General features: G+C 40.7%; 8 protein-coding genes across 8 annotated transcripts; 3 read left to right on the plus strand and 5 right to left on the minus strand. All coding sequences in view use genetic code 12, as the record gives it.

The window, feature by feature from the left end:
* Positions 1-253: 253 nt before the first annotated feature.
* Positions 254-2,740, plus strand: KGF57_002108 (uncharacterized protein; the record flags this gene model as incomplete). Its single annotated transcript, XM_051751387.1, has 1 exon — positions 254-2,740. The coding sequence occupies one exon, from the start codon at positions 254-256 to the stop codon at positions 2,738-2,740; it is 2,487 nt and encodes an 828-aa protein (XP_051609360.1).
* Positions 2,741-2,864: 124 nt separating this feature from the next.
* On the minus strand, positions 2,865-4,061 carry KGF57_002109 (uncharacterized protein; the record flags this gene model as incomplete). The annotated part of the gene is made up of 1 exon (XM_051751388.1): positions 2,865-4,061. The coding sequence occupies one exon, from the start codon at positions 4,059-4,061 to the stop codon at positions 2,865-2,867; it is 1,197 nt and encodes a 398-aa protein (XP_051609361.1).
* A 2,247-nt stretch (positions 4,062-6,308) lies between these two features.
* CSR1 (Csr1p) lies at positions 6,309-8,546 on the plus strand (the record flags this gene model as incomplete). Its single annotated transcript, XM_051751389.1, has 1 exon — positions 6,309-8,546. The coding sequence occupies one exon, from the start codon at positions 6,309-6,311 to the stop codon at positions 8,544-8,546; it is 2,238 nt and encodes a 745-aa protein (XP_051609362.1).
* A 223-nt stretch (positions 8,547-8,769) lies between these two features.
* IMG2 (mitochondrial 54S ribosomal protein mL49) lies at positions 8,770-9,138 on the plus strand (the record flags this gene model as incomplete). The annotated part of the gene is made up of 1 exon (XM_051751390.1): positions 8,770-9,138. One exon carries the CDS (start codon positions 8,770-8,772, stop codon positions 9,136-9,138), a length of 369 nt encoding a protein of 122 aa, XP_051609363.1.
* Positions 9,139-9,290: 152 nt separating this feature from the next.
* On the minus strand, positions 9,291-15,450 carry SSK2 (mitogen-activated protein kinase kinase kinase; the record flags this gene model as incomplete). Its single annotated transcript, XM_051751391.1, has 2 exons — positions 9,291-13,661; positions 14,320-15,450. The coding sequence occupies 2 exons, from the start codon at positions 15,448-15,450 to the stop codon at positions 9,291-9,293; spliced, it is 5,502 nt and encodes a 1,833-aa protein (XP_051609364.1).
* Positions 15,451-15,905: 455 nt separating this feature from the next.
* Positions 15,906-17,285, minus strand: ARG8 (acetylornithine transaminase; the record flags this gene model as incomplete). Its single annotated transcript, XM_051751392.1, has 1 exon — positions 15,906-17,285. The coding sequence occupies one exon, from the start codon at positions 17,283-17,285 to the stop codon at positions 15,906-15,908; it is 1,380 nt and encodes a 459-aa protein (XP_051609365.1).
* Positions 17,286-17,532: 247 nt separating this feature from the next.
* Positions 17,533-19,461, minus strand: KGF57_002114 (Zn(2+) transporter; the record flags this gene model as incomplete). The annotated part of the gene is made up of 1 exon (XM_051751393.1): positions 17,533-19,461. One exon carries the CDS (start codon positions 19,459-19,461, stop codon positions 17,533-17,535), a length of 1,929 nt encoding a protein of 642 aa, XP_051609366.1.
* A 223-nt stretch (positions 19,462-19,684) lies between these two features.
* SRB8 (Srb8p) lies at positions 19,685-24,382 on the minus strand (the record flags this gene model as incomplete). The annotated part of the gene is made up of 1 exon (XM_051751394.1): positions 19,685-24,382. The coding sequence occupies one exon, from the start codon at positions 24,380-24,382 to the stop codon at positions 19,685-19,687; it is 4,698 nt and encodes a 1,565-aa protein (XP_051609367.1).
* Between the last annotated feature and the right edge of the window lie 91 nt (positions 24,383-24,473).

The following is a 24,473-nucleotide window of genomic DNA, read 5'->3' on the forward strand; positions in this document are numbered from 1 at the left end:
TGTTTATAGATAGATCGATATAGATGTAACTAGAAATATATATATATATATAGTGAGATCCTCTCGTGATACTCCTGCACATAAATTGTGAATGCAATTTTCCATTTTATTTTTTTTCTTTCTTTCGACAAAGAATACTAAAAAGAAAAAAAAAAACAGAAAAAATTCAGCAATACCCTTTTATAGACTGGCACGGCAATCAAATTTCATTAAAATTGAATCAGCTCGATCCTTCTTATCCTTTAGTCAAGCTATGTCTTTTTTCGGATTTGACCCCACGAGGCCACCTCGAAGTGGGAATGGCAATGAAGTATACGATTTCGAAAACACATACGATGGATTGGGTGAATTAGAGGAGGATGACGCATTCAACACTGAAACTTTCGGAACAAGTGTTGCAGATATCAAGAAAGATTTCGATTTTGGTCATGGTCAGTCTAAGCAAAATGCGGCCTCTCTGGCTCCAACAGTGCCCGTTCAAACGCAAAGTTACGCCCAAGCAGCTCAAGCTGTACCTGAAAATGATGATGAGTTTATGCAGGAGCTATGGGGTACTTCACACACTCCCAACAAAGTGGGTGATGAGCCTCAAAGTCAAGGAGCCCCTGTCTCCCAGCCTGGGAAAAAGGTTTTGTCTTTGGAGGAAATTGAAGCTCAATTGACAGCGATTGATCAGAACCAGCAACAGCAAGCAGGATTTCTCCAACAAGGCTTTCCTCAGCCAGGGCTGTTTCCGCCTCAGGGATATGGCATTCCAGGAATGATTCCACCACCAAATCAATTTAATGGATACATGTTTGGGGGTTATATGCCACCTCAATATGGTTTTCCGGGTAGTGCACCTCCTCAACAATTACCACCTTTGCAAGGCTTACCACCGCATATTCAGCAACAGCAGCAACAGCAACAACAGCAACAACAGCAACAACAGCAACAGCAACAACAGCCTCAGTCTTTGCCTCAACCCCAATCTCAACCTCAACCTCAATCTCAACCTCAATCTCAACCTCAATCTCAATCTCAACCTCAACAGGGATTGCCAAGCCATGCTCAACCTTCGGCACAGGTACAAGATAAGGCACCTGCTTCCGTCGTGAACGAAGGACAAGATTTAGGCTCACACCATGTACAACAAAGAGCGCAGAAAGTAGATTTGTCGCAATTTCCAGTCTTAGGTAAGGAAGCGTTGCAACAACATCACCATGCTCACCAGTCACAAGTTTCGCAACAACAGCAGCAGCAATCTCAAACTAGACAGCAGAGAACTTACAGCCATCAACAGTCTCAACAACCGATTGAGGAGCTCACCCCGGAGCAGCAAGCCAAAGCTGCGAAGAGACTAGAAAAAGTGTCGAGAATCATGAAGTATTCCGGAATTATGAATCCTAGAGATAAGGACTTTGTCACTAGATTTCAATTGTCGCATATAGTTACTGAAGACCCATACAACGAAGACTTTTATGCTCAAGTCTACAAAGTCATTCATCCGAAAGTTGTCAATGGCGTTCCTCAGCCAGCTGTTGGACTGCAAAATAACTCAATTGCCCAAGCTTATTTGGACCACAGTGGTCACAGGTTAGGTGGACGTTACAAGAGAGCTGATGTGGCATTACAAAGAATGCAGCAACAAGTGCAGAAAGCGGTGCATGTTGCAAAGGGTCGTCCAAAGTTTAATCAGTATGCAAAAGAAGGTGCGTTGGGTAAGATTTCATTTGCTAGTGGAAAGAAACCTAGACAACAATTGGAGATTATCAGTAAAGCAGCTGAAAGAGAAAAGAATGAAGGTGTGACCGACGATGCTGCCAAGAAGGAGGATATTAAGAGATACTCACGTAAGGACATTTTTGCCATTTTAGAGAATATTATTTCGGAATTGATGAATGTTGAGAGTGAGTCCAGGGTCTCGTCAAGTGTTGATACAACAAGCTTGTGGGAATCGATGAAAGTTTTGGAACAAGCATCGTCCTCGGGTGATGACGAAGCTGAAGTCAATCCATTCATTCAATGTTTGAACTACAACAAGATGTTGAAAGTATTGGTACGTCTTTTCAAATTCTTGAATCGTCAACAAATCTTGACCATTGCCACTTTAATCATGTCCAATTTGGAGAATTTATTGGTGATAAAGAATGGATCATACACCACGTATCCTGATAAAAAGGTTCCCGAAAAGGTTTTAAAACTTGTTGATGCTTATTCCATGACATTTTCAAAAATTTTGATCAATGCTGTGCTGGAGTTTAAATTCAATGAAATTATTGGCTTGTTGGTTATTTTAATTGAGCATAACAATGTGTCATTTGTATCAACTACAAAAATCGGTCTCACCACTCTCACGACATTGTTGTCGCGTGCCGAGTTGATTATTGGAGAAGGACAGATTTCAGCAACTGACTTATCGGAGTGGACATCATGTTATGATGAGTTATTCACTTCCTTGGAATCGAGAATCGCTGCTATATTCCCACCCCACCCAGTGGATGTCGATGATGGATCATCCAAGGAGAATTACATTTGGCAGTTTTTGGCAACATTGTCATTAGGTGGTAAATTGAGTCATCAAAGAGTAATTGTTGATGAAGTTAGAGATGAGATCTTTGGAGCAATGAACAGAGCAAAAGCAATTGATAATCAAGATTTGGCCAATCTTTACAAAAAACAAAACTTGTTGAACAATTTGAATATGTTTCTTGTTGTTATGGGTTTGGTTGCTGATGAAAACGATATAAAGGAACTTTAGGATATTACATTGCAAACGTATGTCAAATTTTATTAGAAATTATTTAATTGTAACAGAAAATATATTAACGTGATGTAGAAATCGAGAAATGAATTTTATGAGTTGTAACTGTCCCGTAGCGTAGCTAATCAAACTTTTTGTTGACACTATTGCTAGACGACCCAACTGTCGAGGCTCCCGAAACTTTTCTCTCGTCGTAGTACAAACTCATAATTGATTCTTCAGTTGAGATGAATGAACCAGCGTCATCATTGTCTTTGAATGTAACCTTGTGACTTCTTTCATCGCTATTAGATTTGCCAGGTTTATCCCATTTAAATGCTGGTAATAAATACGCTTCATGTTCTAGCTGTGCAATCTGATTTCTCAAAAGGGTGTTTTCATTTCGTTGTTGTTTCAATTGCAGCTGTAAATCATCCAAGGCTCTTTGTTGTTGCTTCATTTCATATTTGTGTTTTTCTTGCAACAACATAATCTCCAACTGGTACAATTCAGAATTTCGCGAATCTTGCTCCTCCTCTGCAAGTCCAGCTTGTAGAGATGGTGGTGGTGTTATTGTTGGTATGTCTTGTACTTTTTGTGGTCTTGTGGGTGACTCAAGAATACCTTGTACAAAATGTAGACTGTCATGATGTTTGGACTTTCGATGCAGTCTCTTGTATATCTGAATATTTGCTTCAGTTAATGATACTGTGTCAAAGGGGTCTTTGTTTGGAGAATTTTGACAAGAGGTTGATGTGCTAAACGCTCCATCAAATGTCAAATCGTCGTCGTCGTTTGTGGTAGCTGACACATCCCCCTCTCCAATCCCATCCTGTTCGCCAATTTCTTTATCGTCCCCCCAACTAATTTTTTCTAAAACAGCACATGCCGAATTGAGACGGATATGATTTTGAATGTTGACTGCTTTCCTTGGCGTGTACATTTCAACAATGGACTCGTTTTCAAAGTCAATTATGGTTGACAACACTTTTGCCCTCAGTCCAGAGTGTGTTTGAGAAGAATGCTGTTGGGGAGCTTGCATAGTCTCAGGAGTTGCTGTCATTTGTCGAATAGGTGTCATGAGATCGCAGTTTTTGAACTCGTCTTCCTTTGGTGTCAAAATTGTAAATGGTTCTTCATATGGTAAATATTGTCTATCTGTGTCCAAATGTAGCTCGGGTTGACTAGTTCTTTTGTCGTGTTTATCTAACGATTTCTTCGATTGTGATGGCGTCGTTGTTAACCTCAGTAGTAGGTCTCTTGCACTTCTCGATTTTCTAATTGAAACCAGTGGCTCCCTACTCTGTAATGAATCTTTGCTCTTTCGCCTGAATAGCATCTCTTAGTGTATTAGATATTAAGGACTTCTGACTAAGGTGCAGTACAAAAAAAAAAAAAAACTCAAAAAAAAAAAAAGGAAAAAAGAATATGAACGGTATGTGAGCGATTGATATATGACCTCAAATTTGATTTGATCTTTCGGGGATATCCTACTATATAAAGAGAACCTGGAATGTATACATACTATATATATACAAGTATGAATTGTGGCAGTTTAAAAGTTGTTAACGATTTGCTGCTTATCCGTTTTTGTACTCTCATTGGGGGCTTTATTTTTGGCATTCAATGTTGCCCAATTAGGCAATTTGGCTTTAAGTAATGATACATTCCACCAAAATCGCTTTTAGTGTAAACAAAAGAAGAAAAAATGTTGAGTTAGGGATTGCTCGTACTGTAATGAAGAAACTCATAACCATTGTGGCTAATATCAATTAAAAGTGGAGAGAATGTTATAACTATGATGAGTTGTGTTCTGAGCAGTGGAGCACCCTCTACCTCATCTTGGAGAATTCTCATTTGAGAGCGTGGGTGCTCGTAAATAGCGATCCACTCTTATTAATGTACTCGTAAAGTATGACCACTAAACGCGGATAGTGAGTACACTAATACCAGTATGAGATTCGTCACAAAAATTGCTATGGTTAATGTGAAACAATAAAAATCCAATAATACAAAGAAAAAAAATTTTCAAGTGAAACCCTCCGGCAAAAGTCTAAATTACTTAGTTATGTTTTTTACGAGGAGAATCTTGCTTTGGTATAAGTGGGTGGGGCCATTGCGTCACCAAAGTGTATAAAAAGCAGAGTTTCATAGTATCAACCGATTTACGGAGCAGGATATATTGGCGCTTAGTGTTGGCATACGTTTGACCAATAAAACATCATCATCATCATCATCTAGTTGTTTAAGTTTTGTGAACGATCTGCACTGTTTACTCCCCAGTAGTTGAAGAATTGAGACAGATCTTCATATAAAATCGAGCCGATTTAGGTTCTCTTGCGTGGTCAAAAAAAACCTCTCCGATCACAAGCTTGAATACTTTGCGCTAGATCTAGAGGATACGCATCAAATCACACATGAGAATAACTGGGGAACTCTTCAATCCATTGTTGGTTTCAGCACTCGGTATGTGCAAAGAGAATGACGCTTCGCGTTTGCAGTGGAGGTGATGTTGATCTTTGTATTTTATGGTTTTGTGTCTTTGTTTACAATTTGTCTCGATTCTGTTTGTGCTTTGTGATTTTTGCCATTTCTTTGTCATCATTGCACCAAACCAAGAAGAACCCCAAAAAAAACAATTGAACAGATGAAGAGATCCGCCAAACAATGAGTAACAGCATAAGTAAGGAAGACAATATACAAAATCGGAAGGAAAGCGGCACGAATTACGATTGCTCCGATAGTTCCCCCCCCCCTCCCTATCACCACCACCACGAACCGATTTATATGACTTGAGAGCATTATTATTGTATTACTTTTAAAGTGTTTACATGGGAATGTGACAACCATTACAAAGACTTTGATTACATTCTCGTGAAGCCAATACTCACTAGTGACATTCCACGGGAGGGTTTGTTAAGTTTGGTATAGAATTTTAGGTGTCGATTAGGTACGTTCACAATTTTTTTTAGTTGTAGACTGTGACTTATGGTGACTAACAGCAGTGAATCAAGTTGATTAATTTTGTCAAGATTCTCGAGCTGTACCCTGAATCAAATTGCAAATGTAAGCTACAAATTCAACTCATTTTGGTGCAAAACTATTGAAAAATAAAGAAGGAGAAGGACTTGCTTTCTTCAGTAGCCTTGTGACCAACTAGGTGTTTGCCACACTCAGTAAGCATCGTACACTCTCGAACCAGATGGTTGAAGAATTAGTGATCTGTTTTAACAAGGTGAGGTGTCAATGCCATGAATTGATCTTATTTTTCTTAAAAAGCACAAATCACGTGCTTCACGTGCTTCTCTTCAAAACCTAAGAAGAAAAAAAAAAAATAAAGTCAACTGAGTCAGGTAACCACCAAGGTGATTGCAAACTCTGTCTCATCTTTAACTAATAATAGATACACTTCAATACATTATGACATACAATTAATCTTCACAGTTGTATACTAGACTAACATCAAATACTATAGCTTTGTTACAACACAATCCTATTCCCTTTCTTGAAGTCATCTGAAAAAAACTGTATGCCTTTCAATCCCTCACTTGAACGTAGGCTACTTTCAAGAGGGAAACAACCAGCCATGACTCCCACACCACAGGCACATACTCAAAACGGCTCATCGAATACACTGTTGGGAAATGTTGTGAGCACGACAACATCCACGACCATCTCACCAACAAGTCAGTCAGATTTCACATGTCTGGCTGTTCCTTCAATACTGGCCCCAATTCAGCAGATACTGGATAAAAAGTTGATTGAGATGTTGGAAAAGGGAGTGGCGCCAGAGTCAACTGTACTTACACACGGTTACGTTCACGGTCATATACACAAGCACAAGGATCACACGCATATTCACGGACATATACACAACCACGACCACGACCATCACTACCACCAACTACAAGAGTGTGTACCACACTCCACTGATTTCAGATCGCCCAATTTACAGAGCGGAGCGGGAACACTGCTGTTTGACGGTTTTTGTCAGGAATTTAGTAACGAGGCTACATGCAACGAAGTATTTTGCGATGATTTGGATGATTGTTTCTATTTAACATGTGATGACAGCAAAATTATTGATGAGGAAGGTTGCTGTGTTGGGGCTGGAGTGGATGAGACGACATGCTGCACAGATGCAAACTGCGTACCACCCATGGAAACACACAAATGCTGTGAGCAAGCACCACCCAATGTCCCTGTTCTCAAGAGCCAAAGAAGCTATCAAATACCATGTTGCGAGCTATTTGAAAAAGAGCACGTGTCGAAACTTGTGTGTTGTGAAGATCCCCAATGTAAGGATAACAAAGTTTGCCATCTGTCTCCCAACGAAGACCGTGACTGCCACAGATCAAGTTGTCATCATTCACAGGGGACTTTACCAGAATTAGAAAAGGACAATCTTTGTGACTTGCAAACCGCCAAGCGACCACTATTTGAAGACTTAATCAGCAATGTTCACCAAAACTTGACATCGCAGGAAAATCTTCTTAGCCAAGCTCTCTCAAACCCACCGGTTAAAAAATCAAAGCGGAACCCTCTGAATGATTTCCAAATACACTTCCCGCATGAGTGTCATCCTAAAGATGCCAAAGAATCGAGCTACCACCATCACGTCCACCAGTCATGTTTCCACACAACTATTCCAAACGATCCAACCTCTGTTTACGAAGATGAAAAACTCATGTCCGATTTCGATTTCATTATCAAATTTAACAATTTTCATGATATGATGACGAAAAAGGCCGGTCTCAAACAACTTTCAACACTGAATGATGCAGAATCACTATTGCAGTATCCCTGCCAGTGGGAGCATTGCATTAAGAAATTGAACAATGACAATTTTATGAATCACTTAGTTGGTGACCATATAAAACAGGAACATGATTTGGAGAAGGCGACGTCATACCAATGTGAATGGAACAATTGTAATTACACCGATGAAAATCTCGATGCCTTGCTAGAACATTTGGAAACACACAAACAATCTAATCAGGAAGAGACAGAATTCAGGACGAGCTCGCCAAGAGTGTTGACCCCCATGTCAACCACAAGTGTGAATGAAAAGTCGCCGCTAGCAGCCAAATCCCCCACTAGCACCAAGCCGGAGTTGAATATAACGTCGATGTCAATTCTCCCCCAAAAGAAGAAAGGCAATACTACCAATAAACCAGCATGTTGTGCACAAGGTCCCGAGTTCCGGTGTGAATGGGAGGTTGGAGTTGATGACTACGGTAAACCCATACCTTGTAATGCCACTCATGAATCCCAATGCGACTTGCAGCACCACATAATCAACGACCATATAGGATCGGGACAGTCAAAATACACTTGCAATTGGATAGGGTGCGACAGGCACAATGGTAAGATATTCAAGCAGCGACAAAAGCTTCTTCGTCACATTCACGTGCACACAAACTACAAACCTTGTAAATGCTCAATTTGCGGAGCTTCATTTGCTGTGCAGTCAATGCTTGATCAACATTTACGTGTTCATTCTGGCGAGAAGCCTTTCCAATGTAGCACATGTGGCAAGAGATTTGCCACGAGTAGCTCATTATCAATTCATAATCGTGTACATACAGGGGAGAAACCGCTCAAATGCAAATGGCCAGGTTGCAATAAGAGCTTTAGCGAGAGTTCAAACTTGACAAAACATATCAAGACTCATGAGAGGGAATTGGTTTGCGTTGAATGTGGAAGTGCTTTCTCCAAGAAAACAGATCTCGAGGAGCACATCCGGTCGCACAAGGAAGTGGACAATGGGAATCTCGAGATGAGCAGAGGCGATTTAAGGGCGAGTGCCGAAGTTGCTATATAGAGTCTGCATACTGAGTTACTATGCACGCGATCTATATTTCAGTTTTTTAAGCCAATTCAAGCTCTTGTATAACAGATAATGTATCTTTCTCGTTTTTCGCAACCTCCAGTGTCAAAAAGTCGTGCGCTGACCAGACCATACACACAAAAATTTTTCTTCTCAGAGAAATGGAGTTCGTCTTGCAGGTTCTCATCCTCTTTACCAACACTCGAAGCAACATCCAATGAGACCTACCCCCACAGCTTTGGCACTCCGAGTTAAGCTCCCCAAACCAGAACTCCCTAGATATGTATTCCAGGACCTAAGTTCTGTGTCGTATCGCGACTTGCCCAACAACGGATTTGGGATCAACAACTATTACATCACCAAGACGAAGTTTCATCATTGGCCAGTCTACAAGAAGATCCAAAATACCAAAATAACGACAGAGATAAAACGTATTCAGGGAGATTTGCATAAATTGAAACAGGACCTACTTGACGCTTATCCTCATTTTGAAATAAACATGAATCAAAGTGCGGGAATTTTGAATATCAAAGGAGATGTGACTAAGGAAGTTAATGAGCTTTTTGATAGGCAAATACACCTATAGAAAAAATAAAAAAAGAAAACAAAAGAACACAGTAGTTTCTGATAATTTTATGTAAATAGTTGTCTTGATGAATAATGGAGTTCCGTATATCTAATTTCATTTACAGTCTGCTCTAGATAAATCTTTGAATGTCAGCTTTGCGACATCTTCTACTATTGACTAGCACTGGAGTTCCCATTCTCAGACGAAGGTGTACTGTATTCCGATCCACTACCACCAAATGCAATTTGTCTAATTGAAACCATCCATGGATCACTCAACAACTCAACAGCACTAGGTCTCTTTGCTGGATCGTGAACAAGACATCGCGATATGAACCTTCTACCTTCTTCACTCAATTGATCTGGCGATGGCAATGGTGGTTTATGACCTGCGGCAATGTGATACATGATTGCCCACTCATTGTCTAGATTTGCCCATGGCCGGCGACCGGTGGCCATTTCCAAAACACAACATCCAAGCGACCAAATATCAACAACACCACTACGATCAGTGGAAGAGCCAGTTATCACCTCAGGTGACATGTACATTGGCGTACCGGTCATGGAGTTCAAACTCTGGTTTTCGGTACCAGTAACGGGGCGATTCGACTTGGAAGCAACTCTAGTCCGCCCACTGTTTGCTATCACTTTAGCAGCACCAAAATCGACAAATTTAATGACTCCATTGTGATCAAGCAAGATATTTTCCGGCTTAATGTCTCTGTGCACAACTCCCGACTGATGCAAGTATGCAACACCTTCCAACATTTGTAACGTGTAGACCTGGATCACCATTTCATCCTCAATACGACCATGTGTCAATAAGCCCGCAAGTGATCCACCTTCACAAAACTCCATGAAAATGTACACTTTGTCACGATGCACTTCGACACCAAAGTATTGTACAACATTTGGATGATTCAACATCTCCAACACAGTCATTTCCTCCTTTATCTGTGGTACAATACTCTTGATTGATTGACTATCATGAAATCTAATCTCCTTCACCGCCATAACGCCCCCAGTGTCCAAATTCACCGCGGTAAACACTTGACCAAAAGTACCACCTCCCACATACTTTCCCTTTTGCCATCTAATAGACACACTAGAGAATGATGATGCCAATAGCGTGACAAATTGATACTCCAGATCGCTCTTGTCAATAACTTTACCCACTGATTGATACTCATTCAGAAGCTCAGATCTGTACTGTTCAATCTCAGCAATTTGCTGCATGATCTCCTCATGGTACATTTCCAACGCGTATTCGTCATTTTGTGAATTGGCAATGTTTTGTCTCTGAGAAGTCCATTTCAACAACTTGTTCTTTTCAGCTTCACTGGATCTAGCTCCCATGATATCAAAATGCGAAATGAGCAACGACATACATCTGGCAACTTTCACTTTCAACTTACTAAACTGCTCGTCATTGAGGAATAGCACGTTGAAGCCACGCGTCATATCCATGGCAAACTCCAATGCCAATACACACCACCTGAAAGTTTTCCGATCAGTGGGGACACAATCGTCACAAATGAAGCTGACCCAATCAATGGCCAACTGCATTAGTTTCATAATCACGGCGGATTTTCGAGAAGAATCTAAATTACGAGCTGCATTCTTTCCGTAGTCACGAGCAAAAACAAAATAATTGTTGATCACAGTTTGGTAATCACCCTGTGGGTTAGTCAATTGTCTGAATTTGAGTTGAACTGTTTTCACCGAATCCAAAACAGATAAACTCATACGGAAAAATGCTTTATTCGTCTTTGTCAACTCGTAATGAACCTTGCCCAAAGAGCATCGTGGTTCAATTGGTTTTATACCACCACCCACAACTAAAACATCACTAACAAGGTCCAAAAATTTGTCTCGCACAATGTGAATTTCAAAATATGGAACCTTTGAAATGAGCGCCAATTGTCCATTTTTCAAATCAGTTGTGGGCACAGAGTCTACTTTGACATTGAAAACCGTACCCTCCCACACAATTGGCTTCATTGGACAAAGCGACAATATGTATCCAAATTTCAGAGGATCCTCTACGCTCTCTGAGGTGACGTTCCATGAGCTATGAAGCAAATTCAGAAGCTCGGTAAAATGCGATGTCTTAGTGCTTGGATCCAAACCAACATATGAACCATTGATTATTTTGAGAATTTCTTGCTCGTTTCCAGCTAAATCAGGACTTGCAAAGAAATATGTTCCTTGAGCTTCAATCGTGTTTGTGTAGACGAGGAAATGATCAGTTTCTCTCAATACATCAAGCAAGAGCTTGGTGTTGTTTTGGTGTGGTTGATCAGGCAACTCGAAAACCAAGGAGTTTGTAAATGCTCTTGATATATCGCCTGTAAATCTGGCCAACTTCCGACGTATTTGACCAAAATTCCCCAAAGTTGAACTGTACCAACGAACAAGGTCCTGCGTGGACTCAGTATGAGGAGGAGATCTGATGGAATGGTTAAAGTACGCCAAGAGTCGATGGTTCAATCTCAGTGTCAACAATGCAATCTCTTCGGCTACAACAGCACCCCCTCCATCGATATAGTTACCCAATGATTGCAAGAACTTCCACACTTCTTCCAATTCTTCTGGTTCCTTGAAGGTCCTAAAACTGTTTTGCGACCTCGAGCTATCCAACAATTTCTTGTTGAACAAGACCAAAAAGTACCGGATGCATCTAAGAATCACAGTATCAAAATCTGAAACTTCGCCATCAAACAATTCGCTCAAAAGCCATATCTTTTGTGGGTCAGGCTCTTTATATTGTTGAACCCCCAGCTTCACCTCCAATGCTATTGTGATATAAGATTGGAAATCGTCCAACATTTGATCGATCATCATCAATGTGGGGTTTTGCAACTTCATGGCATACCCCAATCGCACATTTATAATTTCTTTGATTAACTTCATGGGTATAATGCATATCTGAATCAAGTCATGAAGATAATCAGGTAGTTTCATTATTTCAAACATATTTCCCAAACGGATATACGTATCTTTTGATTTGATCATCCACGGCGACAATGGCTTGAATATACGCTTCTTGAAGATTGTGTGCACGTCTTTTTCCTTCATCAACCTTTCTGCAAGAGACTTGTTATCTTCGTCAAAGATCTCCTTGACGATTTTGCTATTGGATAGGGAGCTCGTGCTTTTATTTGGCACTTCTACCGGTGATTTAGTGATGTCCAATTCGTCATTACCAATCCACACTCGCAAAGAGTGCGTTTCTCGTTTAATAGCGTCGGTGATTGATAGCCACGCAGTCAATGCGTCAACTCTGTTTTGAAACTCCTCACTACGACAAGCAGGTTTGTCGTTACGCATCTCCTCCAACGTTCTCCATAGACTGCACGCCTCATCATATCGATCTAAAATCGTCTTGACTTGCTCGCGGATTGGGTTTCGCGTTGAATCATCGTAGTTCACTTCAAACTGCATAATATCTTCAATCAACTGCTCAACCAAAGTTCTTCTATAAGCCACAATTTTCTTCTGATCGTCCTCGGTTCTATTAAAAATCTTTGCTCTAATACCAAACCAAATGCTCTCCTTGAATGTCGAGTGTACATAGCTTTCGAGTGGATTGTCAGGGTTGTGAGTATTTATTATCTTGGTCTTTTCCGATCGCACCACATCTCCTGTCAATACTGAAGTCAACATAGACTGCCAATCCAACCTTTCAACAACAGCGGGATCATCCGCAGTATCCGTCTTTAGATTCGATATCTTCTTGAGGTTGACAGTGGAGTTTTTCATCAACGAAAGAGCCATGCTGTAATCAATTTGGTACTTGTCATCGTCAATGGTTGCCAACAATGTTGCATCATCCCCATTAGTTGATGCAGAGTCATACCCTTCATCATCATCTTCATCATCAACTGAATCTTTGCTTTCGTCATCTGCACCGGTAATGCCCTTGGTGTAATAATCGTCTGCAAATTGGTTTTTAATTTTGCGCAAATACGACTTTTCTTGTGCCAAATACAGCGAGGTAACCGGTTGCAGCTGTGTTTTCGTCAATGAGCTTGACCTGGTTCTCACAACCGAGCTGCTGGGTGATCTGCTAACGGCAGCGGGACTATGGACACTTATGGCGTGTGACTTCTTGGTATTGGTGGGGGAGGTGGTGGTGTTTGTAAAATGGACTTTCCCACTGGCTGCAGCCGCTGACTTAGCCGCGGCGTTATTATATCCAGAGCTAAGAGATCGTTTCACATGCAGTTCCTTTGTCGTGATGGGCGTACTCCCATTTACAGTTTGTGAACGCATTAATGATGGTGGCCTCCTTATCTGTGGTGTTGACGTGGATGACAGGTGGTCACTAACTGATCCCCTGCTTTGAACATCTGGAGTTATTGCCATATCTCCAGGGGCAACTTCAAGGCCGGTATAGCGCGACAATTGCTCAGCATGCTCTTGGTGTTGCGGTTGTTCTCCCTGGTGCTGCGCAATCTCTGGTGATTGAAGATGATTTTGATGCTCTTCCTCGGAAAAGCGTTCGAAATTATTGTGTGACATAATGCACCATACGTGTCTCTATGGATCAGTAGGGAGTGCTAATAGGTATATGACAAAGCAAAATCCTCAAGTGGATATTTATAACCCCCCTTTGGCTAATTTCTGATTGCCCTTTTGCGAACAAAGCAAAAACTGAATTCACGAGGCCTCTTTGCAGTTTTCTCGCTTTGATTTTAATTTCTTCTTTTTCTCCTTTTCTGCAAGATTCACTTCTACGCTTTATACACCTACAAAAGTGTTTCTCCATACTGCACGCAGCATATACGTTGTACTACTCTCCCAATGATAGAAATACAAGCAAATGACAGACTTGGTAAAAAGATACGGGTAAAGTGTTTACCCACCGACACAATCGGAGATTTGAAAAAGGTGCTTGGAGCACAGATTGGAACTCCGTATGAGAAGATTGTGTTGAGAAAGGGACATCAGATATACAAAGACCACATTTCGTTGGATGACTACGAGGTACATGATGGGTTTAATTTCGAACTCTACTACGGATAGGTGGTATATTAGGATGGAGTTTGATAACAGTTTGTTATTAATTACAAGTCTATAATACATATTAGTTATTATTACCACAACGTGTCACAGGTTTCTGGATCAAGCTAATAAAACAATATTATCCCTGCAACTGTTCGCTATCATTCGTCTTTTCTTACAAAAAATAATCCACATGTTGGCGTTTGGGTCGTTCTTGAAAGTAAGCGGCAAAAAAATCGGTATCGTTATTATCTGAATTTGACAAGTTTACTCCATTGATCCCCCTTCCATTCAATGTGTCCTCATCATTCTCGGTAGATGCTTCAAACACGTTGAAGAATTGGCCAGGTAGCACTCCCTGTTTTGCCTGAATCGTGGACTTGAACGATGCATCTTTGGCTGAATGTGGGTATGGCTGTTTCTCCGCATCATCACCCTCTATTGATTTACTTCCATAATTCGTATTTAGGATTTCCAATACACTCGCCTTATTACCACATCTGTAGCAATAGTTTGGCGCTGACCAAACGGTGAGACATTTCCCTTTCCAATAGCTGGTGTATCCCTCGTTGCATAGCTGGTGGGCTCTGATCATTTGGGACAACTGGTTGTCATTACAAAACTTATCCATAATATCACTTCCGAAAAGGTAGCCAGCACCTCTTGGACTTAATTTGAAATCAGTTATCTCAACGTCAGGGTCTGACCATACTAGATCAGCCATTATACCATCGTGAGGAATCTCTCGAAATCGATCAACTGCTCTGATCTGATCCAAGTGTTGACAGCTTGGTGATAAACCACCATGGCATGCAAAAACTGTACCATCAATCGTGGCCCCTAGAGGGAGATAGTCAAACAAATCGGTGATGTACGACCAAACATCCGCTGACCCGTTATACTTGTTCAACACTTCAGTGTAAAACCCGTAGTTTGTGGTTATTGTTCTCGACTCATGATTACCTCTTATTAGGCTGACTCTGTTTGGATACCGAAGCTTCAACACTATCAATAGTGAAATTGTTTCCACCGAATAATATCCTCGGTCGACATAGTCACCCAAAAAGAGATAGTTGGTGTTTGGAGGGGATCCTCCAATTTTGAAAATCTCTAGCATATCATGGTACTGGCCGTGTATATCGCCAACAACAGATATAGGTGATTGTAGCGACAAGATGTTGGGGGCAGCCAATAACTGTGTTTTGAGCATGTGGCATAGTTGTTGAATGGTTTCAGAGGGCAAGATTTTGGGTGGCTTGTGATCCAAAAGCTGCTCTAGACAAAAGTCTAGATCGGATATGGGGACTTTGAAAGGTATAGTCATGTGTCATCCAAAGGGGTATGTATGTAAGGTGCTGCTTTCTCAGTTGTATACGTTTCTTTTGGAGGGAAGAAGATATGGATGTTTTGTATTTCCTTTTGTCTCTCTCTCTCTCTTTTCTGTTTGTGCGATGGTCCCTCTTGATGAGAAAAGATAAGACTGACAAGGTGATGGGGAGATATATTTTTTGCCAACAAGAATCCTCTTGAACGTGCTAGGAGGGTAACGCTGCCAAAGCTCTGGCCCAGGTCTGCACTGGGGTTTCATGTACTATTTTAATTCTAAAGAGGTGATGGGCCATCTGTGATACACTAATCTACCAGAATCAACAGAGTCAACATCAAATGATTAGGTAATAGGGACCAAATTTAATTTGGAAAATCGGTTATATGCAGGAGATACAACCTTACCCACATGGGGCCAAAGTCAGAGTCCACTTCTTGTTTAAATACATACTCCTATTGCTCTATACAATGTTCCAAAATAGCAAGACCATCGTCTATAGCTTCATCTGGAATATTGAGTGCTGGCACAAACCTGATAGTGTTCATTCCAGCAGTTATAATCAATAACCCATTCTCTCTGCATTTCTCCACGATTTTATTAATATCAACACCATCTGCAAATTGTAATCCCAACAACAAACCTTTACCTTTAACTTCTAGTATCTTTTCCGGATGAGCGTCGGCAATTTGATTAAACTTGGTGACAAACTTTTCCGACTTTTCATTCACTTTTTGCAAGAATGGCTCTTTTGTGATCTCATCCACAACATATGAACCGATCCTAGCTCCAAGTGGATTTCCACCATAGGTGGTTCCATGATCACCCACCGAAAGTACATTTTCAACCTTTTCAGTAACCATGGTTGCACCAATAGGGAACCCATTGCCCAAAGCTTTCGCCATGGTCACGATATCTGGATGCGCTTCGTGAGGCAAATGCGAGTGAGCCCATAACTTACCGGATCGACCCAAGCCACACTGTATTTCATCATAAATTAGCAATGCATCGTGCTCATTGCACAACTTTCTCAACCCAACCAAAAAGTTTTCATCAACAAGATTAACTCCACCCTCACCCTGTATTGGTTCAATGATAACACCACAAGTTTTTTCTGAAGAAATCAATTCTTTCACGCTCTCAATGTTGTTTGGCTCAGCAACGTGCACCCCTGGTATCAACGGAGCAAAAGGAGCTTGGTACTTAGGGTTGGGCGTGACAGACAAAGCACCCATGGATCTTCCGTGAAAGGAGTTGCTAAAAGTTATAAATTCCACTTTTGAATCTCCACCTTTCAGTTTCCCATACTTTCTAGCAAACTTCAATGCAGCTTCATTCGCCTCAGTTCCTGAATTGCACAAGAACACCTTTGAAGCATCATGTAACCCATTGTGCTCTTTTGTCTTGTGAATCAATTTACTCGCCAATTCACCGGCTGGTAGATTGTAGTACAAATTGGAACAGTGAATCAATTTTTCAGACTGATCTTGTAATATCTCAGTAACTCCTTCATTGGAATGGCCCAAACAAGTAACGGCGATTCCAGCAGTGAAGTCGATATACTTTCGGTTTTCTAAATCGTAAATGTATGAGCCTTTACCATGGGTTAACACAAGATTTGGTCGAGCATAAGTTGTGACAGTGTATGGTTTGGAAACCTTTTCGATAAACTGACCCGTGTGCGATTCTTCACTGGCATCGGCAGTGTCGTGAAACGTTTTTGGCTTCTTTGCTGTTTCAGAAGTTGTGGAGTAACTGCTGTGCACAGTGGCCAAGAATCCCCTTCGAGCAAGCCTGTGACCAGCTGACCCGTTTCTAGCTAGGTATCTCAACATCCTATGGGAGCAGAATTGTCTTTACTCTTTAGTAAGGAAAAGGGAAAGATGGAAAAAAAAAAAAAAAAAGAAAAAAAGAAAAAGAAAAAGAAAAATTCAACGGGGAAGATTAAATTGACTTTATTCACTTCATCGCGCTTAAGTGAGTCAGAGTGAAAAAAAAGATTACCGGATTCGTCAAAACTACACTAAATAATTTTTCCCATTTTCCCCGATTTTTTCTTTTCTAGACGACTCTGTGTATACTTTAAAACCTATTAATATCGATAGTAATCTCCAATGTATGTTTCCTCCTGCCATCGTCCAACATCTGCATCTCTTTATTGATGATCTTGTTCACTTCAAATCTCATTCTTGCTTCTTCATCTGAATCAGCACCTTTCATGCTGATTGACACGCCAATGACGTATAGCTGGTAGTTGAATTTGGTAATGAAAAGTTTATCGATCAGAAATCCATCTTTGAAACAGTCCAACGATAGAATGTCCTGTTTGATCTTGGACTTTAGTAAGTTATATTCATAGTTCGAGTATGGAAACGAGCATAAAAGTATCACACCTAGTGATTTAACTAGATTCCAACCATTGTAAAATAACAAGAACGCCACTAATATTGTGGCACATTTATTGACATCATATGCCAAATCCTTAACAAACGTTTCTGGAATCAATGGAAGGATTACAAGAAACGACGCGTATGTGACTGTGATCATATGGGTTGGATAGTTTCTCCAAACATCCAATAACCTTAGCATCCTCAGAGCCAAAGTATTTTGTTCCACAGGGTTACTAATTGGTGCAACATCGTTCTTCGCCGTGGAGCTCTCAGACTTGTTCAACATTTCATTGATTCTGTCATAGGCAAGAATGAAATTAGAAGATATCAAAGAAACTACCAAAGTAATCACCAATATCGCTTCATACGGAAGCAAGTTTTTCGCTAGATTTCCATGACCTTCATGGACATGGTGTGACACATGTTCATGATCCAGGTGCTCATCATGTGAAATCAACGACAAGATAAATTCTTCAAAGAAATGACTAAACAAGTCAAAGCTGAGCATCAAGAGTGAGGCGCTCAAGGCAAAACTCACCAACACTTCAATTCGTTCTAGTCCGAATGGGTACGCCAATGACGAATTGTTCCAAACTTCAAAATTTGACATAACGTCAACTAAGACAATGAACAAAGATCCCAACGAGTCGTAGAATACCAAGTGGGCCAACGTCGCCAACGAGCTGAACCCATACTTGAAGCCAATCACAAAGATGGCAATAGACAAACTGAGGTGTCCCAAAGCCCAAATAAGTCTAGATTTTTGCTGTTTCCTCACAGATGCCAAAGCTTCTCTGCAATTCGGTACGGGATACAGGTCAGGAATAGCTTTCAATTGCTGTTCATTTGCGCTCATTGGCGGCGGTTCTTGAAACATATTCATAGATACTGACGAGTGCTTATACTTGTGACCTTTTCTATGAGCAGGCTTTACCTGCAAAGAATGGTTCGATCCATTGCCATGTAGCATAATCTCTTGAGGCTGAAAATTGAATGGGTTCAGTTTCTTGGGAGATGAGGATCGCCTCACGGGAGACTTTGACCTATAGTTTCTGCTAGATCTAACTGGCGATGTTGAGCGTGTTGGTGAAGGAGGACGAACATTCAGGGCGTAGTACGACTGAGCTTGCAAGCCCTTATCCGAAAAAGTCGGAGTGGTGTTGGAATTCATACCAAATGTGAAAGAGTCTCTAGATCGTGGCGAATTGTCAAAGGGGACTGAGCTCTCATCCTCATAAATCGAGTTGCCTGAGTCTAAAAGAAATGCTGAGAGTGGTCTTGATCTTGATTGCTGGCTCGGGTGTATTAATCTTGGCGACTTGCTTAGCGACGAGTTTGAGTACCTCCTCGGCGTCGGACTCGTCTGTGTATTCGTGAATGAATAACCCAGATCTTTTGGACTCTCTGTCAATGAGTCCGTTGAGAAGTTTGCGCTTGTCAAAAAACTCAAGTCTTTGGGTTTGTCCTGTTGAGTGGTAGTAGTGTTGATTGCGTCATCTGGCTCTCTTTGAAAGTGAATAGTGGGTGATTCAATTATCACAGGTATTTCCTGGGACTGTACCGCATAATCTGTTTCCGATGATAAGCTAGACACCTCATCGAAGTCTTTCGCCAGTTCCATTTTGCCCTCCGTGGTGGTTTTTGATTGAAGCTCAATGGTTAGAAAAAGCCCCTCTTTTCACGCGTATTGAAAAAAGAAGAAGTTTGAAAGAAAATAAAAATAGAGGGATGTTCATTGTAGATTACACAAAAATAATGACTATCAAGGTATATACGTTGTAATAACAACCAGTACATAGTGTTGATCCTTGCACTGGTGAGTATACGTTGTAGTGAATATAAACCTATGGCGGATTTTCCTCTGACTTGTACGCATTGAACAACAGCAAATTGATACAGGCATCATTTAAAGCGCTACTAGTATCTTCCAACAATTCGTAACTCCTTATCCTAAATGGACGTATGCATGTTTTCAAATGCTCTTCACCTTGATCTCCAGTTTTTCCATTTCTCAAAATATTGCCCATAATATCAGGAATATTCAATGAATCCGCCTTGGGGACTTGTAGTTTAAAAGCACCATGGTTCATACGATTGGCATCTCCACCGCGTGCCAATTCCTCCTTGTCTAGCATGATTGCGCATTTAATTTGGCGATCGCTAAAAGTGCCCTTGAAGGGGTCTTCCTCATCAAGATCAGGAATGGAAAATAAACTTTGAACTTGGGCTGTGGTTGGTAACAGATCCATTAAAGCGGCTTCTTTCTGCCTAAATTCTTCCGCGCTATGCTGCTCGTGCAAGTTGTGTTCAGCAACCGTTGTAATTTCATCATTCACTGATGTCTTCATCAATAACAAGAGATCGTGGAAAAGGACCCTTAATTTCTGACTATGGGTTCTCATGTATTTTGAGTCCAATATCCGAATCAAGTTCTTGACAAAATTCTCAGCAAGGTCACCAGTCAAATTTTTGGCAATAAAGGTACATATGGAGGGCTTGTGTATAATAAGAATCTTCAAAACAATTGACAAAAGAGTTTCAAGTCCAGTATGACACTCTTGCGATACTTCTTTATTAATGACATTGTTGATATCGGCTAGAAATTGACAGCAGTTGGATATAAATGAATTGGAAGACGCCACCGTGTCAACAGCAGTCGCCAAGAATATATCGATAAAGTCACTGACAGCACGACCTATATCAATGCCATTCAAAGTCAATGCCACCGGATTTTTGTCAACCTTTAGCTCAGAAAAAATTTTATTTTCAAAGATCTCCAAAATTGTCAACTTGTGTTCCCAAGGAACCCAATAAAATAAACTGCCAAATATCGATCTCTCAAGAAACTCTGACTTGCTCAAAAAATTCTCAATAAAACATCTCCATCGTTTGGTTGTTGCGGCTTTGTCTTTGATATCCAAGTTCAAAGATAACACACAAAGAAGCACTTGATATATCCTCAAATTAAACTCATTGATCTCCTCTAGATTTTCCTCTAGATCAGAAAGTAAATTGATGGATGTGTCTTCTGACCTATTCAAACAAAGGTTCAACAAGAACAAGCATTCATTTCGATCTATTTTCAAAAATATCTGGTTAAAGACATACTGCTCTTGAGTAAGAAGACTTTGACTCAAAAATTTCTTCAACTCAACTTTCCGTTCGTCCAGGTAGTCATTGTTTCGCAAACCACCAATGATGAACGCATTCAGTACCAAAGCCGTATACTCCTGCTTGTTTCTTTCTTTGAAAAAATAAAGGCTAATATTGTACAATTGCAGCTGAGCTGCTGATAAATCAGGGTGTTTCGAAAAAGATGGCACCAATGGCATGTGACGTATCAAAGGTTCGGAATACGATTTCTCTAAAGAGACCACAAGCTTCAAAATGTCTCCATACGAAGATATGTCGTATACAACCAATTTCTTGAGAATGAGAACCTTGGTTGGCAAATCATAGTCTGATTGCATTGCATCTTTCAAAACAGTCTTGGTAACCTCTTCAACTTTTTCCCAAGGGACGCCGAGAGTAAGATGCTTCCAAAATTTCACAATACCAACCTCTGACGATTCTGAAAGCCCTTTAATCTGCAGAAACCAGATTTTCAAGTGAGATTCTAGACTAACATCAGCAGATATCTCTCTCAACTCCCTCAACTCAGACTCACTCAAAGGCTTAGCCTTGTACGCCTTAAGTGCAGCCAAATCGGTTCTAAAGTCATCTGAGCTATAACTGTCTGAAACCTTGGGGGTGTGGCCTGACCTCAAGTCGACAGATTGTATTTGCATTGGTGTTCCAAAGCTATTATTTCTCTCCGGAAGAGTCCCATAACCACCAAACTCCGGCCCATCTTCCCGCTTTCGCTTTCTACAAGAAGATCCATCCTTTTCAGTCACGGCATCAATAAAACTCCAAACTTGATGAAAATTGTAAACAATAAATTCGCGTTGGCTCAACTCCTGAAAGTTTTGCATAATTGACCGGAAAAGATTTGCAATGGTGGAACTATTGGTTGAGTCAGAAAACTGTTTGAGAAGCTTGAAATGTCTCATAACCAACCTCGCGATAAGGAAAAGTCCATCCAGATAAAGAATTGCCATTCTGCTTTGATTTCTGAGTATTGCTTGGACAATAACTTTGAAAAATACTGGAAGATTGTCTGAAATTGCATAATATTTGTACAAGTTTGCTAAAATGTCGGGAGTGAAAATAACAAGCTTTGGCGAGGAAGCAAGTCTTGTTTTAAACTCGTCAGTCAACCAATTGACGAGTAGGAACTTTAATCCAGTCTTGCAAGACCGCCATTCTTTGTCAAAATCAGGTGGAGTTTCAATGCTTTTGTTGCTGAAAAGCTTGTCCAAGATTTGCGATTGAAGTTGGTGTTTCGTCTGCTCGAAAGCGCCTTTGAAATTGAATCCATCAGTAGTCCATTTCCGCAAAATACTGTCACATTGTTTGTTGTTCAAAACGGGCAAGTTCACTAGAAAGTGGAGATGGTTTTGAGTGGTGGAACTCATTTCACTCAAATTGTTTTCAGCCAAAGTTGTGTAGAATACACCAGAAGCTATGATCTTCCTAATGTAAGAAGCAATTGTGATTACTTTCAATTGGTACAACTCATTCACCATGACATATAGTTTGCTGCTATCAACCAATCCAGAGTTCAATTCCAAAAATGTCATAATAGAATCCAAAATCTCATTCTCAACTTCCACTCTAGTAGATATCTCTGCCGCTGTGAATAATGTCTTTTTCAAAAAGTTGCACATCACTAATATGTTTTCATTTTGAACCTCACTGTATCGCCAAGGGGACACAGACCACAATAGGACTGTTCTCAAACTATGTATCCAATTTTCATTAATATGGGGTCCATTTTGGGGTCGCAATTGTTTTGCAAGTTTCTCATTAAAACGCAAATGGTCCAACTCATCCATGAGCTTGGCTGAATTGCTTAGATCCCCTTTAAACTTTTTTTCGCCACTTGGAATCCGCACATCCTTTCTATCATTAGCGTTCGCGTCCTGTGGGTCACCAGAGCTCGGCAATTTAACAATAGTCTCAGATCTGCTCAAATTGATTATCAAGCTATCATTTCGGTAGTTTATAAGCTCAAGTTGGTCCGCCAATTTTTTCAGCTCACTCGGTGACATACTGCACATTTCGTGTGACAATATCAGTGCCAACGATTCCCTAGTTATAGCCCAGTTACCGGGGATAACAAATGTATTTGTGTTGCGTTTGAAAAGGTAAACTATCATGTCACTCAATGATTTTAGCAAGTTGTCCCTCAAGTGTTCCGGTAAGAACCATTTAGGGTACCTGGATAATTTGCTAACGTAAAAATGATTTAGCAACAACCCCTCACCCAACTCTTTTGCCAAATAATCGACAGCAATAATGTCGTTCCAAAAAGTCTTGATCCATACTAATGACGAAAACCGCTGTGCGTAGTCGATAGCAAAATTCAACTCGTCCTGTATCAAAGTGTCCTGATTATCTTCATCGTCAGCTTGTCGTGATCTTACCAAGTCTCCCACTGCGTCTGAATTTTGTGGTAATCCATCTTTAAGTGGCTTCAATACAAGCGAAAGCAAGTAAGGTTTATCCAATAAAGTTTCCACATACAAAGACAGAACAAGCTCTCGAAGATAGCTTAATTTTTTAATGAGATACTCCTTTGAAGCAATGTCTTGAGTCTCCATCATATCTTGCGCCATTTTGAACATACATGCAGCAACTTGCTGTGTCCAATCCTGTAACCAATGTAATTCAAACTTTTCAGACAGAGTGGATTCAGGTGGCATCTTTGACTGGTACTTTCGCCTCAAAGCCAATATTTCGCTAAACAAAACACACTTGGTAAACCACAAAGCTCTGTTCATGGGAGTGAATCTTGCACATAGCGCATCAATGAGAACTTTACCTCTGATTCCATGTGGAATCCTTTCTCCAATCTTTTTCAACGGTACATCCGAATTGCTCAACTCATTAAGCCAATTCTCTCGTTTCGATGCCGTGAGCGTAATCTTTTGGGGTATCTTGAAATTGCCTGCACTATACCGAATCTTGTTGATATTCTCATTTCGGGATTTATAGGCGTTGGTGAGGTATCGCGATATTTCGTTGACAACATTCAAGCAATTTTCATTTGATGAAAACAATGCTGCCAGAGCCAAGTTTCTCCCCGAGTAGTATTCATTGCTCACATGGGGTGCTTCGAAATAACCTTTGCTCAAGTATGTTTGTTCGTCGGATTCACGCTGATTGGATACTTGTTTCTCCTTAGAAATTTGGGTATGATCCTTCCAAGGTATAAAATCTGGATAGGTGAGGTCCTGACTCGCCGCCGCTTCTTCACCAGTGCTTTTCGAGCGTGTACCGTCAATTGCGGAGGCTTCCTCAAGTGCATATACAGGTAGGCACGGCCTATCCATCAGATATTTCAAAGCCAACAACTCATCCTTGGTTGATGACTTTGCGAGCAGTGATTTCTTATGCGACGATAGAAGCTTGTTTCTGCTTTTAACTTTGCTTGTCATTCTTGATTGTAGAGACGTGATAGCCGAAGGGGGTTGCCTTATATAGATCGATTCGGTTAAATTTGTTCCACACTTTTCAAACTCACTAAAT

The sequence above is a fragment of the Candida theae genome, assembly GCF_024610275.1.
Source record: "Candida theae strain CBS 12239 chromosome Unknown scaffold35, whole genome shotgun sequence".
Lineage (NCBI taxonomy): Eukaryota > Fungi > Ascomycota > Pichiomycetes > Serinales > Debaryomycetaceae > Lodderomyces > Lodderomyces theae.